The sequence below is a fragment of the Bidens hawaiensis genome, unplaced genomic scaffold, assembly GCF_021521415.1.
Source record: "Bidens hawaiensis isolate Kalapana, Puna unplaced genomic scaffold, B.hawaiensis_p1.1 tig00020524_1, whole genome shotgun sequence".
Taxonomy (NCBI): domain Eukaryota; kingdom Viridiplantae; phylum Streptophyta; class Magnoliopsida; order Asterales; family Asteraceae; genus Bidens; species Bidens hawaiensis.
This window is the reverse complement of record NW_027493139.1, coordinates 277,587-291,738: the sequence shown is the minus strand read 5'-3', so window position 1 is coordinate 291,738 and position 14,152 is coordinate 277,587. Positions and strand designations below refer to the sequence as shown.

The 14,152-nt window shown below is 44.7% G+C and overlaps 1 protein-coding gene across 1 annotated transcript; it reads right to left on the bottom strand.

The window, feature by feature from the left end:
• Positions 1-9,810: 9,810 nt before the first annotated feature.
• On the bottom strand, positions 9,811-13,505 carry LOC143561012 (protein MID1-COMPLEMENTING ACTIVITY 1-like). The gene is made up of 7 exons (XM_077049175.1): positions 12,853-13,505; positions 11,122-12,011; positions 10,931-11,040; positions 10,766-10,837; positions 10,323-10,429; positions 10,154-10,247; positions 9,811-10,039 (listed from the first exon to the last, which is right to left on the bottom strand). The coding sequence occupies exons 1-7, from the start codon at positions 13,261-13,263 to the stop codon at positions 9,987-9,989; spliced, it is 1,737 nt and encodes a 578-aa protein (XP_076905290.1). The 5' UTR covers positions 13,264-13,505; the 3' UTR covers positions 9,811-9,986.
• Positions 13,506-14,152: the final 647 nt, after the last annotated feature.

The window sequence follows — 14,152 nt, the reverse complement described above, 5'->3', positions numbered from 1 at the left end:
GGGGCCAGTAAGAAACAGAAGAAAGAGGACACCCCTGTCGCTCATCCCCATGCTCAAACGAAGGGACCTAAGGAAACCCAGGTGTTTACCACAAAGGTTTCTTTAGCTTCTCTGCCTGTGAGAGTGGGCAGACCTCCTGTCCACTTGAGGTATGGTGGCGTCGCCTCCTCCTTTCGCGCGGCTGAAGAGAGACGCAGTGCCGCGCCTGCAACAGGTATACTTTATTTATCTTCATCTGGCTGATTTGTTATTAAACCTTTGCTCCTTTAAATGTTTGCAGAGGCAGCGACGGTAACAGATCAGCCGCAGGCGCCACAAGGTGCCACGGCTGCGCCGGGGACTCCATCGAAGTCCCCTGTTCTACCCTCTGAAAAGGGTAGAATGGATTTTATGGCGATGTTCGATGCGCGAACAGAATTGCGCCAAGGTAAGTTTTGCACATATGTCTTCTAAATTTTTCCCTTTGGAGTCAGTCATAAACAATTTTTCCTTGTTTATTTGTTCATAGGAGTTGTAGCTGGCGCAACAGTTGCTGGTGATACTCCCGGCGGCACTTCCGGCGCCGCTGGTTCTGGTCCTGCTCCTGCTAGTGCTGAATCTCCCCTTATTGGGATTACCAAGGAGCAGGAAACCGTATTGCGCGCCGAACTGGCGGCGTCGAGACCTCCCTCGCCTCCTCCTGCACGAAGCCCTCCCCGCGAGGCTGGTTTGGAGCCTTCCAGGTCGCAGGAGAAGATGCCTGTTGAAGAAGACGAGGAGGACGAGGGGGTTCAAGTTGAAGACTCCTTGGGAGACCGCGCCAGCCCTGCGATGCCGCAAGTGTTCGCAGCGCAGACCTCTGGTGGGGCTGGCGCTTACTTTCCTGCTTCATCCCCGCAGGTATGTATTGATTTGTTGGTCCGCTGCGCGTATCTCCATATAAGTATGTTTTATGACTTAGAACTTTTCTTGTGTTTTGCAGGAAGGTGTCCCCGTTTACCGCCCGAGATGGAATATTAATGAAGAGAGTTCCTTTCAATCCATGGGCGTATGCGAGGACTTCTGGGCTCATGCCGTGCCTCCTACTGAAAGGAGGTATCAGGAGGAGCGCACCCGCGCGGACTTGCTGAACGACCATGTTTTCGCTGGGTCGGCTTTTTTCGCTGCTTCCCAAGAGCTTCGTCGTGATTATGTTAAAGTACGCGACGCTCTTGTGGAAGCCCAGCGAGAGGCTAAGGTGGCCGCCTGGAACCTGTCTGATGCTCGCGCGCGAGCTGAGAAACTCCAGGCGGAGCTCAGTGAAAACAGAGCAAGTGCCAACACCGCATACATCAAGCGCGGGCATGAGCTCCAAGCTGCGCGGGAGAAGCAGCAGTTGGCGGAGGCCGAAGTTGCCAAGTACGCGCGCAGAGTGCGTGTCTTGGAACAGCAGGCCGAGGCGCGTGACCAAGCTATCGTCCAGAGTATCACTGAGAAATCATCACTGGAGAGCGAGGTTGCGCGCCTGAAAAGGGATTTGGCGGCCGCGCAGGCCGATAGAGATGAGGCCTTAGCGACGGCGGCGTCTAGCCAGGAAGCACTTGGTGCTGCGCAGGCGGAGAAAGAAAAAATTTTGGCGGCAGCAGCGTCTGATAAGGAGGAACTAAAAAAGACTAAGGAAACTGTTGAGTTATTAAACTCTCAGGTTCCTGCCCTCGAGACGTCTGTTGCTGGCCTCGCGCAGGATCGCCAATGGCTGGTGTCACAGGGCATGGCTCGCTGCGCTTTGGCGATGAAATATTCCGCCGAGTTTCAAGCCCTTGTGATGGACTGCAATGCCGCCGCGCGTTTGGTGGGCCGAGCTGAAGGGTTTACGGATGGGTATGAATATGGCATGTTGAGGAAGAACCCATCCGAGTACCCTTACAAGAGCGATGCGGCCTGCGCGGACATGGCCGCGGTGGGGGAAAAGTACATGAATACTCCCATCCCCATCCTTATGCAGGTACCTTGATCTTAATGAGTTTTTCTTGACTAACTTTTCTAAGTGTTTTGTACTCATTACTTTCTAATGATTTACAGATAGCTGCGCTTGCTGACCAGCCCGACCTCGGCGCGCTAAAGAAGTTGCTTGATGATTGCGAGAGGGGTGGTGGCGATGATGGTGGCGCTGGGGATGTTGCCCCTGCCAGCGGCTCTGGCGCGGCGAAAGAATCTGCTCCTGACACCGTTGTGATCGAAGACTCCAATGAGGAGGAAGAACTTGACTATGGTCAGTTCGGGGATGAGGAGCAGACCGCGCCAGATGCTGCGGGAGATGATGAGGGTGATGAATCGGCTGACGTCGATGTGGAGACTTGAGAAGCCCTTCATCAAGTTTTATATATATTTTTTTTTATACTTGTAATTTGTAACTCATCATATTTGTAAATTTCGATCCAATGGAATGAAACTTGTTCTCTCCTTTTCATATCTTGCGCATTTCCATTCATCTCTTCATGTTTGGTTGTATAGATATAAGATATGCTTGCACGTTAAAATAAGAACAAGGTTGTATGGAAATTATTCACTTAACCTCTGTTCTATTTTGTTTGTGGTTCTCGCAGTATCTTGCTCATGCTGACATGCGCGCTAACTTTTCGTTATTTTCTTTTTCGCGCGTCGTTGTCGCGCGCTATGGAAGTATGAGTTTAGCCATTACATGTCAGCTTGTGTTACTCAGATATCCACTATGATTCCGCGCGCGGCCTCGACCTGAGACCTTAACATGATATGGCATGTACTTTGCCTTAGTTGTGTTTAAGGATTTTTATGATCAGGCTGCGCGGGATGTAAGATGGATGTTTGTGAGTGTTTTGAGCTAAGGCTCTTTGTTTTGGGCTAAGGCCCTGACGTTTTTAGAGTTAAGACTCGTTAACGCGTTTGAGCTAAGGCTCGCGCATGTATGTTTTACTTCGCTTTATTTTGTTTTGAAGTCAATATAGTGTTGTCATATTGTTCCAATTTAATAAAGGAAGTGTGAAACATGTATGCAAAGGTAACAGAACAAATATTGAAAGATAGCGCGACAAATATTGAAAGATAGCGCGAATCATCATTCATGATGGCTTAAAAGCCTTGATTACAAATTTGAACTTTTACATGAAGCATTTTCTAAGTTGTGCCGCGTTCCACGAGCGCGGTATCTTTTTTCCATTCAAATCTTTTAAAGCGTACGCGCCTTTCCCCAAATCTTCTGAAATTTGATAAGGTCCCTCCCAATTGGGGGACATTTTTCCTGGGGGTATTGCGCGACTAGCTTCATTGTTTCGAAGGACAAAATCATTTTTCTTGAAGTGGCATTCTTTAACGCGCTGATTATAATATTTTTCCAGCTTTTTCTTGTATCTGGCTTCATTAATGATAGCCGCTTCTCTGCGTCCTTCAAGCAAGTTAAGGTCCAATCTTCTTTCGCGGTCGTTATCAGTTTTGCTCATCATGAGTACCCTATGGGATGGGCATCCAATTTCTGCTGGGATCATAGCCTCTGTCCCATAGGTTAGGCTGAACGGGGATTCGCCATTGCTAGTTTTGCTTAATGTCCTGTGCGCCCACAGGACATTAGGTAACTCTTCGACCCAAGAATGGGATTCTCCCTCCAACCTTTTCTTCAGCCCATTTAGCAAACTTTGATTCGCGCGCTCCACTTGACCATTCCCCTGAGGGTGGTAGACGGATGTGAAGATTTGGTTGATGTGCAATTCTCTGAGCCAGCTTGATATCTTCCTGTCAGTGAATTGTTTGCCATTGTCGCTCACAATTTCCATGGGAAGGCCAAAACGGCAAATGATGTGGCTCCAGATAAATTGCTTCATCGCCTCAGCTGTGATTTTTGCTAGTGGCTTGGCCTCAACCCATTTTGTGAAATAGTCTATCGCCACTACCAAAAATTTCACTCGCCCTTGCGCTTGCGGCAGGGGCCCTACAATATCAATGGCCCATTTGTGGAAAGGCCATGCGGAGGTGACTGGAATCAAGTTGTTCTTTGGACGCATGGTGTTTGGCGCGTAGCTCTGACATGCCTTGCATTTTTGGATTTCTTTTAGCGCATCCAAGTACATGCCTGGCCAATAGTAGCCTGAGCTCATCGCCTTGGCAACCACCATGCGCGGGCCAGCGTGAATTCCACAGATTCCTTCATGAATCTCCCTAATCACATAGGTTGCTTCTTCAGCATCCAGACACTTCATGAGCGGTCCAAGATAAGAGCGCCGATATAATGTACCATCAAGTAATTCATAGTTCTGTGCCTTGTGTCTTATCCTTCTCGCCTGTGCGCGATCGTCCGGTAACTTCCCCTTCATCAGGAATTCTGTTATTATAGTTATCCAGGATGAAGGGGTTGTATGAATTACAAGGACCGATTGCGTTTGCACTGACGGGCTGCTCATTACCTCCACCCTGACATCTTTGCCAAAGTGATCAAAATTAGTTGATGCCATTTTACTCAACGCGTCAGCGGACTTGTTTTCGCTGCGCGAGATGTGTATGATTCTGAAGAAGTCAAACTGCTCAACGAGCTTTTTTGCCTGCTCTAGATACAGAGGCATTGTGTTCTCCTTGGCGTCATATAGGCCGTTGACCTGAGCAGCTACCAAGTAAGAATCAACATGCGCCTCTAGTCTTTTAACCCCAAACTTGCGCGCGATGCGCAGACCAGCCAGCAGGGCTTCATACTCAGCCTCATTGTTGGTACTCTTGAAGTCCAACCTGATAGCATAAGTATATTCACGATTATCAGGGTCCATCAGTTTGAGGCCTGCGCCGGACCCTTCGCTGTTGGAGGCTCCATCAGTGAATAGCCTCCAAACATCCTCTTCATCATTTGCTCGCGGGGGATCTACCTCGCGCTGAGCTTCTTCAATCTTTCCGTCTGGGATTTCCGTGATGAAATCCGCCAAAACTTGACCCTTTATCGCTGGACGGGGCTTATAAGTGATCGTGTGTTCACCTAATTCCAGCGCCCACTTTGTCAGCCTTCCGGAGAGCGCGGGGCGTCGCAAGACTTGCTGGATGTTGTAACCAGTCAGAACTTCAATAGGATGACCATTGAAGTATCTATGGAGCTTGCGCGACGCGTGTGTTAGTGACAAAACTAACTTTTCCATGATGGAATAGCGCGTCTCAGGGTCTGTGAGCACCCGACTCACATAGTATATCGGCGTTTGTATCCCCTTGCGATCCACCAATAATACTGCGCCGATCGCGCGGTCTCCAGCTGACAGGTACAATGTAAGGGTCTCGCCAGGAAGTGGAGCTGTGAGCGCTGGCAATTTAATGAGACATTCTTTTATCTCAGTGAAAGCTTGCTCAGCCTCAGGCGTCCACTTGAATTGGCTCTTCTTCAAACAGTTCCTCAAGGTGTTAACGAATGGAGTAGATTTGCTGGCGTGGTTCGCTAGGAACCTGTTGATTGACACCAATCTACCATTCAGCTTCTGAACCTCTTTCATGGTGGATGGTGAAGGCATGTCAAGGATGGCTTCCACCTTTTCAGGGTTCACCTTGAAACCATCCTTAGTGACCATTACACCAAGAAATTTCCCCTCTTCTGCGCCGAAAGTACATTTGCTCGGGTTGAGCTTCATGTTAACCTCCGTTAGGCGCTGAAGAGTTTCCTCGATGTCTTTGAGCATTTGTCTCTCCTCCCTGCTCTTGATCACCAAATCATCGACGTAGACTTCTAGATTTCTTCCGATTTGTTCACTGAAAACCGAATCCATAAGTCTCTGATAGGTTGCGCCCGCATTCTTTAAACCAAAGGGCATTTTTGTGTAACAAAAAACACCCTTGTCGGTTCTGAAGGCCGTCTTGTCTTCATCCTGTGGTGCCATTTGAATCTGGTGATAGCCTTTGTAGGCATCCAGGAAACATTTGAGCTTGAATGGCGCCACGGAGTCCACCTTTGCGTCGATGTTTGGGAGGGGGTAACAATCTTTCGGACATGCTTTGTTGAGGTCCTTGAAGTCAATACACATTCTCCATGACCCGTTGCTTTTCTTTACCATCACAGGATTGGCTACCCATGTCTGGTATCGAATTGGGCGGATGATGTTTGCGCGCAACAGGTCCTCCACTTGCTCATTCATGGCCTTCGCCTTTTCATCCCCCATGATTCTCTTTTTCTGTGCAATTGGCTCCACCGACTTAAACGTGTTAAGAGAATGTTGCGCCAATTCTCGCGGGACCCCCGTCATATCGGAGTGTTGCCACGCGAAAACCGACGTGTATTTTGTAAGCAACTTTTTCATTCTCAATCTCGTTTCGTCTGAAATGGTAGCGCCAATTGTGACCGTTTGATCTGGGAATTTTGGGTTTAAAATCCACTTCTCTGGCGCATTGTCAGCCATTGTAAGTTTCATTCTCCCTTCCCGCGGCGTGCTTGTCACTGCGCACAAATGATCGCGGTAAACAAATGCTACGCCTGTTGGTGTAGGGATCCCCAATGCGCCGTGCGCTGGCGACGGTACAGCATTAAATTGGGCAATCGTTCCCCTACCCAGGATCATATTGTGGCATGACGTGGTGGGCAAGACCAAGAAGTTGACAACTTCAGCTCGCTTGTGCTCATCATCCCCCATAGTTAGTTCAAACTGAATCTGGCCTAGGGGATGTATGATTTCATTTGAGACACCACAGATTGGTGCGTTCACAATTTCGAGCCGCGCTTGGTCTGCCGGGTCTAACTTTCTGAAACACTGCTCATACATAATGTCAGATTCGCTTCCAGTGTCCACCAGGACCTTTGACACTTCGTAATGAGCAATGTGTGTGGTAATGACGAGAGGACTGCTTATTGAAGGGCCTCCCCTGATTCTTGGGAAGATGACTTGCTGCTCGCGCCAATCTCCGTGTATTTGCGCGCTTCTCTTTCTTGACGTCTGCCCTTGTCGTCCCCCCTCAGCCACACAGATTCTTTTGTACTTCTTGCTGGCAGAGGCTCCCTCCGGTTGCTCATCTTCTATTCTTTGGTTTTTTACCAAGTGAGCCAGCCTGCCCGACTTTACATCCTTCTCGATCGCATCCTTTAAATGATGGCATGCGTCGGTGTTGTGGCCCGGGGACCTGTGAAATTCACAATATTTACCACTGTTTTGCGGCCCCTTGTAGTGTAGTTGCTTGGGAGGCTTGAATTGGACATTCTCAGTAGTTAACACCTGTGACGGTGTTTTAGTGAGGGGAGTCCATATTCTTGGCAGAGGTCTGCTAGGATCTCTGCCGCCCTCCCTCTTGTCACCCTCCCCGTGTTTACGAGCATCCTTTTGGGGCTGGGGTGAGCTTGGTTGCGCTTGTTTTTCCGCGGAAGAAAAACTTGTTGGCTGCAACCTGGACCATACAGAGTTCTGTTTGGCCCTCTTCTCTTTGCTGCGCGGTGATTCAGTTTGATGCGCTCTTTCTCTTGCCCTATCTTGGGCAATCTGTTTCTCATTTCTCGCGAAAACTCGCGATGCCTCCATTAACTTGGCCCACGTGGTGGGCATACCATCTTTGCTTACGAGAGCTCGTCGTAACTGATCACTGCGTGCGCCTTGTATAAAGGCCACGCGCAGGAGCTGCTCAGTTATGCCCCCGATTGCCAGGGACTCCTGATTGAAACGAGTGATGTAATCTTCAATCGTTTCATCATTCCTGCGTATGCAGTGCATGATGTCATCAGGATCGCGCGTGTGCCTGCGCTGCTGTACGAAGTGGGCTTGGAACTTTTCTAATAGTTCCTCGAACCCATCAATTTGCCCTGTCGGCAAGCTCTCGAACCATACCCGCGCTGCACCCGTGAGGCAGCGAGCAAACATATGACACCATGTTGGCATCGTCCAGCTCTCTAGGTTTCCTGTGTTATAGAAACCCTGCAAAAAGTCATCTGGATCTGTTGTGCCATCATATTTGCCGAGACCACTTGGCATCTTGGTCTTGTGCTGGATGGGAGCCTGCGCGATGCGCGCAGTAAACTTTGAGTGTTTTACCAGGATGGCTGGTCTGTAGGGTGTGGTTACGTCAACTTGCCCTCTGACCGGTGGGCTGTATGGCATGTGCAGATCCAGATCTGCTCTGGCTCCAGGCGCCATGTTCACAGGCGCGCGGAGCTGCGAGCCTCCTGCATGAGTATCCCTTGTCTTCCTCATGCTATGCACTTCTTCATCACTGAACTCAGTGTGTGCAGTGTGAACAGAATGCCCTTCTTCCGGCGCGCGCGGCCTTTTTGTAGGCTGCTTATCAATCGCTTGCCTTTGTGTTTGGTCGGCTAGCTTCTTCTGTTTGATCATTTCAGTGTACTTTTCCATCAGACGCCGCTGCTCATTTATGAGCCATTCATTCGGATCGTTTGCTTCATCTTCTGGACCCATTGGTCCTTTCAGCTTCGCGCCGGCCATATTTTGTAACGTTTGATCGTCTGGAGGAGTTTCAGTCTGGCCGTGAGGGGTTGTGACGAAGGGACGGTTGCTGGTGGTACGCGTAGAATCACGCGGAACCCTCAGAACCTGCTGTCCGTCGTTAACACCCTCACGTTCAATATCCTCCAGAGCTTGATCAACGTTACGAAGTCCAGAAACCATGGTGATTGATTTTTTTTGTAGATCTGGATGAGATCTGATTGCCGTTTGTAACAGTGGATGGCGCCAATGAAGAAACGTGGATCTACTCACTGGTAGCAGATCTACTTTCCTCGGGTATGATTAAACTGTTTCACCGATGGTTCCTTTGAATCCGTGTTCTTCCACCTACAAAATGAACAGCGCCGTTACTTACCCCTCAGAAAGGGACAGAGGGGTCCTCTTTGGGGTAACCCTCCGGCGTGAGAATCAGTATCTTTGTGGAGAAGATAATAAAGTGTGAGTCAGTGAAATCTCAAGAGTATTGCTGAATCGCTGAATACTCTTGATTGTGTGACTGTGTGTTTTTCTGTAACTGACTGTGAGTGAATATAATTCAATATGATTGAATGTGATATCACTGCTTGTAACTGTCAATGATTGAGTGTGAATGAATGTGTCATCAAAGTGGAGTTGATGCTGTATTTATAGTGCTAGGGTTTCCACTGGCTGGGCTCAGCCTCGTTGGCCTCCTCCAATCGCACTGCGCCACGTGTCCTCTGGGACACCTGGCGCTTTCTCGTTGGTTGAAATCATGTGGTAGCACATGTGTCATGCTGAGTTGTCGACCTTTCATTTGGCAGCTGTCAACATCAGCATATTCTTACTCCTTAAAAAGATGCCTTCTAGAAGAGTGTCTGACGTGCACAATCAAGGTTGCCCTGATCCTGATTTGGATAAGGACGAGGTTGATTATGTGCACGTGTGATATGCGCCCATCCTGAGGATGCGCGAAGTCTTCTTTTTATTCTCACGCGCAGATATTTCATGCGCAGGTGTGATATGCACGAGCGTGTGATATGCGCCGCGCGCTGGTGCGCCACGCGCATATGTGACACGCGAGCATATGTGATGTGCAAGAGCATGCGATATGCGCCGCGCGCATATGTGATGCGCGAGCATATGATGCCTGAGCATGTTTTGTATGCGCGATGCGCCTGGGTTTTGGCTTTGTGCCTTCATAATGTCTTTATCTTGTGGGTTGACCCGCCTTGCTTGGTGTTGAGGCGGGTACATACCTCTTCAAGTGTGCTTATGTATTTGCACCAAGGGGTTAAGTTGTCGGATGCTTTTGCTGTCTTTCAGGTTTACTAATTTATATACATACATTTCAAGAAATAAGAGCTATTTCTTCACAAAAAAAGGGTATATTTTAGTTTGCTACGTACAATAACAATATATGTTAAGTAAAATATATTTTAGTGCAGTTAACTTATACTAAACAAATAGAATTGTTTGTTGATCATCAAGTCAAACTGTAATCATTTTCAAATTCATCGTCCACATATACAAAACAACTAACCATCATCAAACCAACAAAACAGATGAAAGAATCAAGAACACAATGATCCAAGACCACAATATGGGTTGTTGAAAATAATATGTTATATGGTCACTCTAGGATTCCATGTATTGCCATGAAGGAGGGCTTGTTTTTGTCTTTTGGGGACCTGCAAATGTTGATATGCAACCCATATTGATCACAAAATAATCGGTTATCCCCGAAAATAAATTTATGTTGACATCAACAAAAACAAAAAAAAAGAAACCTATTTATGGCATACCATGAATTCCTCGTATCTCAACTTCTCGAAGTTCTTGGACTAGGGCACAATAACAACAGAAAAAATGTACCAATAAATCATTACACCACCCTCCCTGTGAAATATTGCAGCATATATTAAGTTTTGGCATCTGAATGAATATTCAACTAATTTATGTTAAGAACATTACCTTGATGTTTAATGTATTCCGAAGCTTCCTCCTGATACAACAAGTATAGCAACAGCATGATGCTATTAGAGAGTATGCCAAAAGCTCATTGCAGGCATCTGCAGAAGCTGATGCAAACACAAATGTTGGTGTGAGCTTCTATACATTATAGAAAATTAATAAAAATAGAAAAGTGCCCACCTTTAGTTAAATGATCACATCAAGTTAAACTAGTCGGCAATTACAGTACTTTCAATTTAGTCTATTTGAGTTGTGTCGGATATTAAGAGGGTCAAATGAACCATTTAAATGGGTCAAACATGTCAAAAGGAAACTTTAATGCTTACAACTTCCTAAATCATTTATATCCAAAGATTTATATTATCATCGTATTAAAGTTGTCATTCAAATGAAAAAGGAAGATTCTAAGGTGCTAATTTGAATTGATAAGTATAGAATCTTACTCATGCGTCTGTTTGTAGCCACAGTAGCAATTTTGGAGAGGGTTCCACATGGGAAAAATAAGGTTTTTAGGCCTACACAAAGAATAACAACTTGCTTAGTTTACAAAACCAATAACGTCAAGATTTTAAATGGCTTACAACTTCAAGAATCACTGCAGGACATACACATCATAAGCTCGGAACAACAGCCAAGTGAGCCCGAATGCCATTCTTCATGTCGATGAATTCTTCTAGAAGAAAGTAAATCTTGTCTAGATGAAGTGGAAGAAGTGCTACTGCCATATCATCACATAAAAGTACTCTTACACGTCACACGTACATATATAGATCCTTATATGTGTAAAATATATACCGACCTTAAAGCTGATTGAATAGCTTGTTGCACGTCATTCCTAATTTCATGTCCTTCATTGCTGCTGACATTTGGATAATATGGTATAGCCTTCTCAAATTGAACATTCGAAACTGATTGAACAATTATTTGCATATCATCACTAGTTCCATGCTCTTGATTTCTGCTAACATATGGATAATATGGCATATCTTTGTCAGATTCATAGTTTGAAGCCGAATGAACAACTATTTGCATGTCATTACTGTTTTCGTATTCTTGATTGCTGCTGACATATGGATGATATGACATATCTTTGTCAGATTCATAATTTGAAGCTGAATGAAGAACAATCTGCATATCATTACTATTTTCATACTTTTGATTGCTGCTGACATATGGATAATATGGAATATCCTCCTCACATTGATAATTTGAACCCGAATGAACAACTAATTGCATATCATTACCATTTTCATATTCTTTATTGACATATGGATAATATGGCATGTCCTCCTGACATTGATAATTTGAACCCGAATGAACGACTATTTGCATATCACTACTAGTTTCATGTTCTTGATTGTCGCTGGCGTATGGATGATATGGGATATCTTTCGGACATTGGGGGTTTGAAGCAAAATCTTGGGCGATCTCCATCAAATTTTGAATAATTTCACTCGGGTCAGCATCCAGGTAAGATTGTGAATTCTGTAGTTCAGAATAAAGGTTTTCATTTTCTTTCTTGATAATCTCATTGAAAGGTGAGTTTGGGTAGCTATAAGAAAATGATCTCCTTAAAATGGCTACATTAGTAAAGGATGGATCAGGGTTCATAATAACTTCTTGCACTTTTCTGTCTTCATCATCCAATGTGTATTCGTGCCAGTCCATTTCTATATATTCCAATCTTTCCTGCTTAATAGATTTGATTGTAAATCTCTTTTGGGTTGAAACGGGTCATTTTAATATGAGCGCGTTGACTAACACACACGTTTTGTCAGTTAACTTTTTTTTTTTTTAAAGTAAGCCTTAGGTGAAGTTCGACACGTAATCCAAATCCACGACATACAAGTAAACGGGTTGAATTGTTTGGTTGAGAAGAGGGGTTGCAATTCCTAATTTGACACGGAAGTAATGAAGTTTTACTGATCATTTCTAACTTGCTTAATAAATACAACTGTTTAACATGTTTAATTAAACGGGTCAACCCGTTTTAAATTAGTATAAAAAATTAAAAAAGTTTATATATTGTCAACCCATTTAAAATAAAAAAATTGTATGTTCAACCCGTTTACTTCTCGTTAACCCATCTATAACCATCTGTTAACATGTATAACCGGTTTACAGCCCGTCAATCAGTTTGACTTGTTTAGATAAATGAATTTCACGGGTCGTGTTCAGGTTTACCTATTTTATCCATTTAATTAACAGGTTGACCTGTCAACCCGTTTAAAATTAGAATATAAAATACAGCTTTAATATTGTCAAACCACTTACATCCAGTTAACCCATTTATTACCACCCGTCAATCAGTTTAACTTGTTCAAATACACGGGTTGCATGGGTCGACGGTAAAAACTTTTAAATGTGTGTGGGTTAAGATCGATGTTTTTACACTAGTAATATTCGGTCGTATTCAAGTTCATCAATTAAACCCGTCAACCCAGTGTGACACTAATTTGGTCCACCCATTCGAAGCTGAGAATGCCAAACAAAATAGAAAATTCATTAATAAGAAAATCAAGTTATATACCCTAACTCGAGAATCATTGACGAGACTGATGAGCGGGATGATCTTCAAATACCGATCAATCTCATCTTGAGCCTTCCGGAACTGGTAAACAATGGTCCACCCCATTGCAAGCAGGTACAAATAGCTTCTAACTTGACACGAGTTAACCAAAATGTAAGACCTCCTCAATGCATCCTCAAGCTGCTCTAACGGCTCCCGGGTTGCTGGATACTTCTTAAGCTCAGTAATCTTTAACTGATCTAAAAGATTTCCAATCAACCTTAAATGCATTGCAAATTGCCTGCAGTTGTTCTTGTGCAAACGTGCTGTGCTTGCAGCTTTTATGATCATCCCGATTAACCTCACTGCATCAAACCCTGTTAGCTGAGCCACATTTGCAATCTCCCCCAAGTGATCCCAAGCGGTCGCCATTGTTGATGAGTTCAAGCTTTGATTTCAGGGTTTTGGTGAAGAAGAGATGCCATGCATTTTTTAAGCGGAATCATGGATTAAGCTACGGATAAAGAGTTTAAATTTGTCATATTTTGGAACATTTTAGATAGATGTAATCATATCTTAACATCACCATCTATGTTTGTGTTTGTGTGTCAATCTGAGAAGGGTGGTGTGTCACTTTTGTCTATGTTCTACGTCTACTTCATTTCCTTTACATGCACATAGATAAAATGGAACAAAATATATATGACTGCTTTCATTTCTTAATAATAATTAGATTACATGAGTGGCGTGAGACGGGTGCCTGTGTCTGTGTAGTCGATGATGTCTAATACTAAAATAATAATATAATTCATTTGCTAAATGATTTGTAAAATTAAGATTATATAGATATCATGTTATATACACATCAATTATTATGATAGTCAAGAAAGAAAAGAAGGTAAAAAGAACATGTTACGTTTAGTTATGGATGCTAACTTCCACTCTACTTCATGATTATAACAATCATATCACACCTAACACTTTCTATATGTATATGCTTTGGATTATAAATCCTTCTATATATTTTGATTTTTGCTATAATTTAAATGTTGAGAAATGTTTTACAAGTATTTGGACAACGAGAACTAGACTAGAAATGACAAGCTATCAAAGACGAGGGACTAAAACTGAAAAATAATATCCAGGGACCCATCGCGCTACGCGATGAGTCAAAGAGGACGGCCATCGCGTACCACGATGGGCCGTGATGACTCACGGACACGTGTCACATCCAGGTGACACGTGGCACACACCAGGACACGTGGTAGAACGTGTCAGACCACGTGGCGACACTTGGCACACATGTCAGGCCACGTGGCGT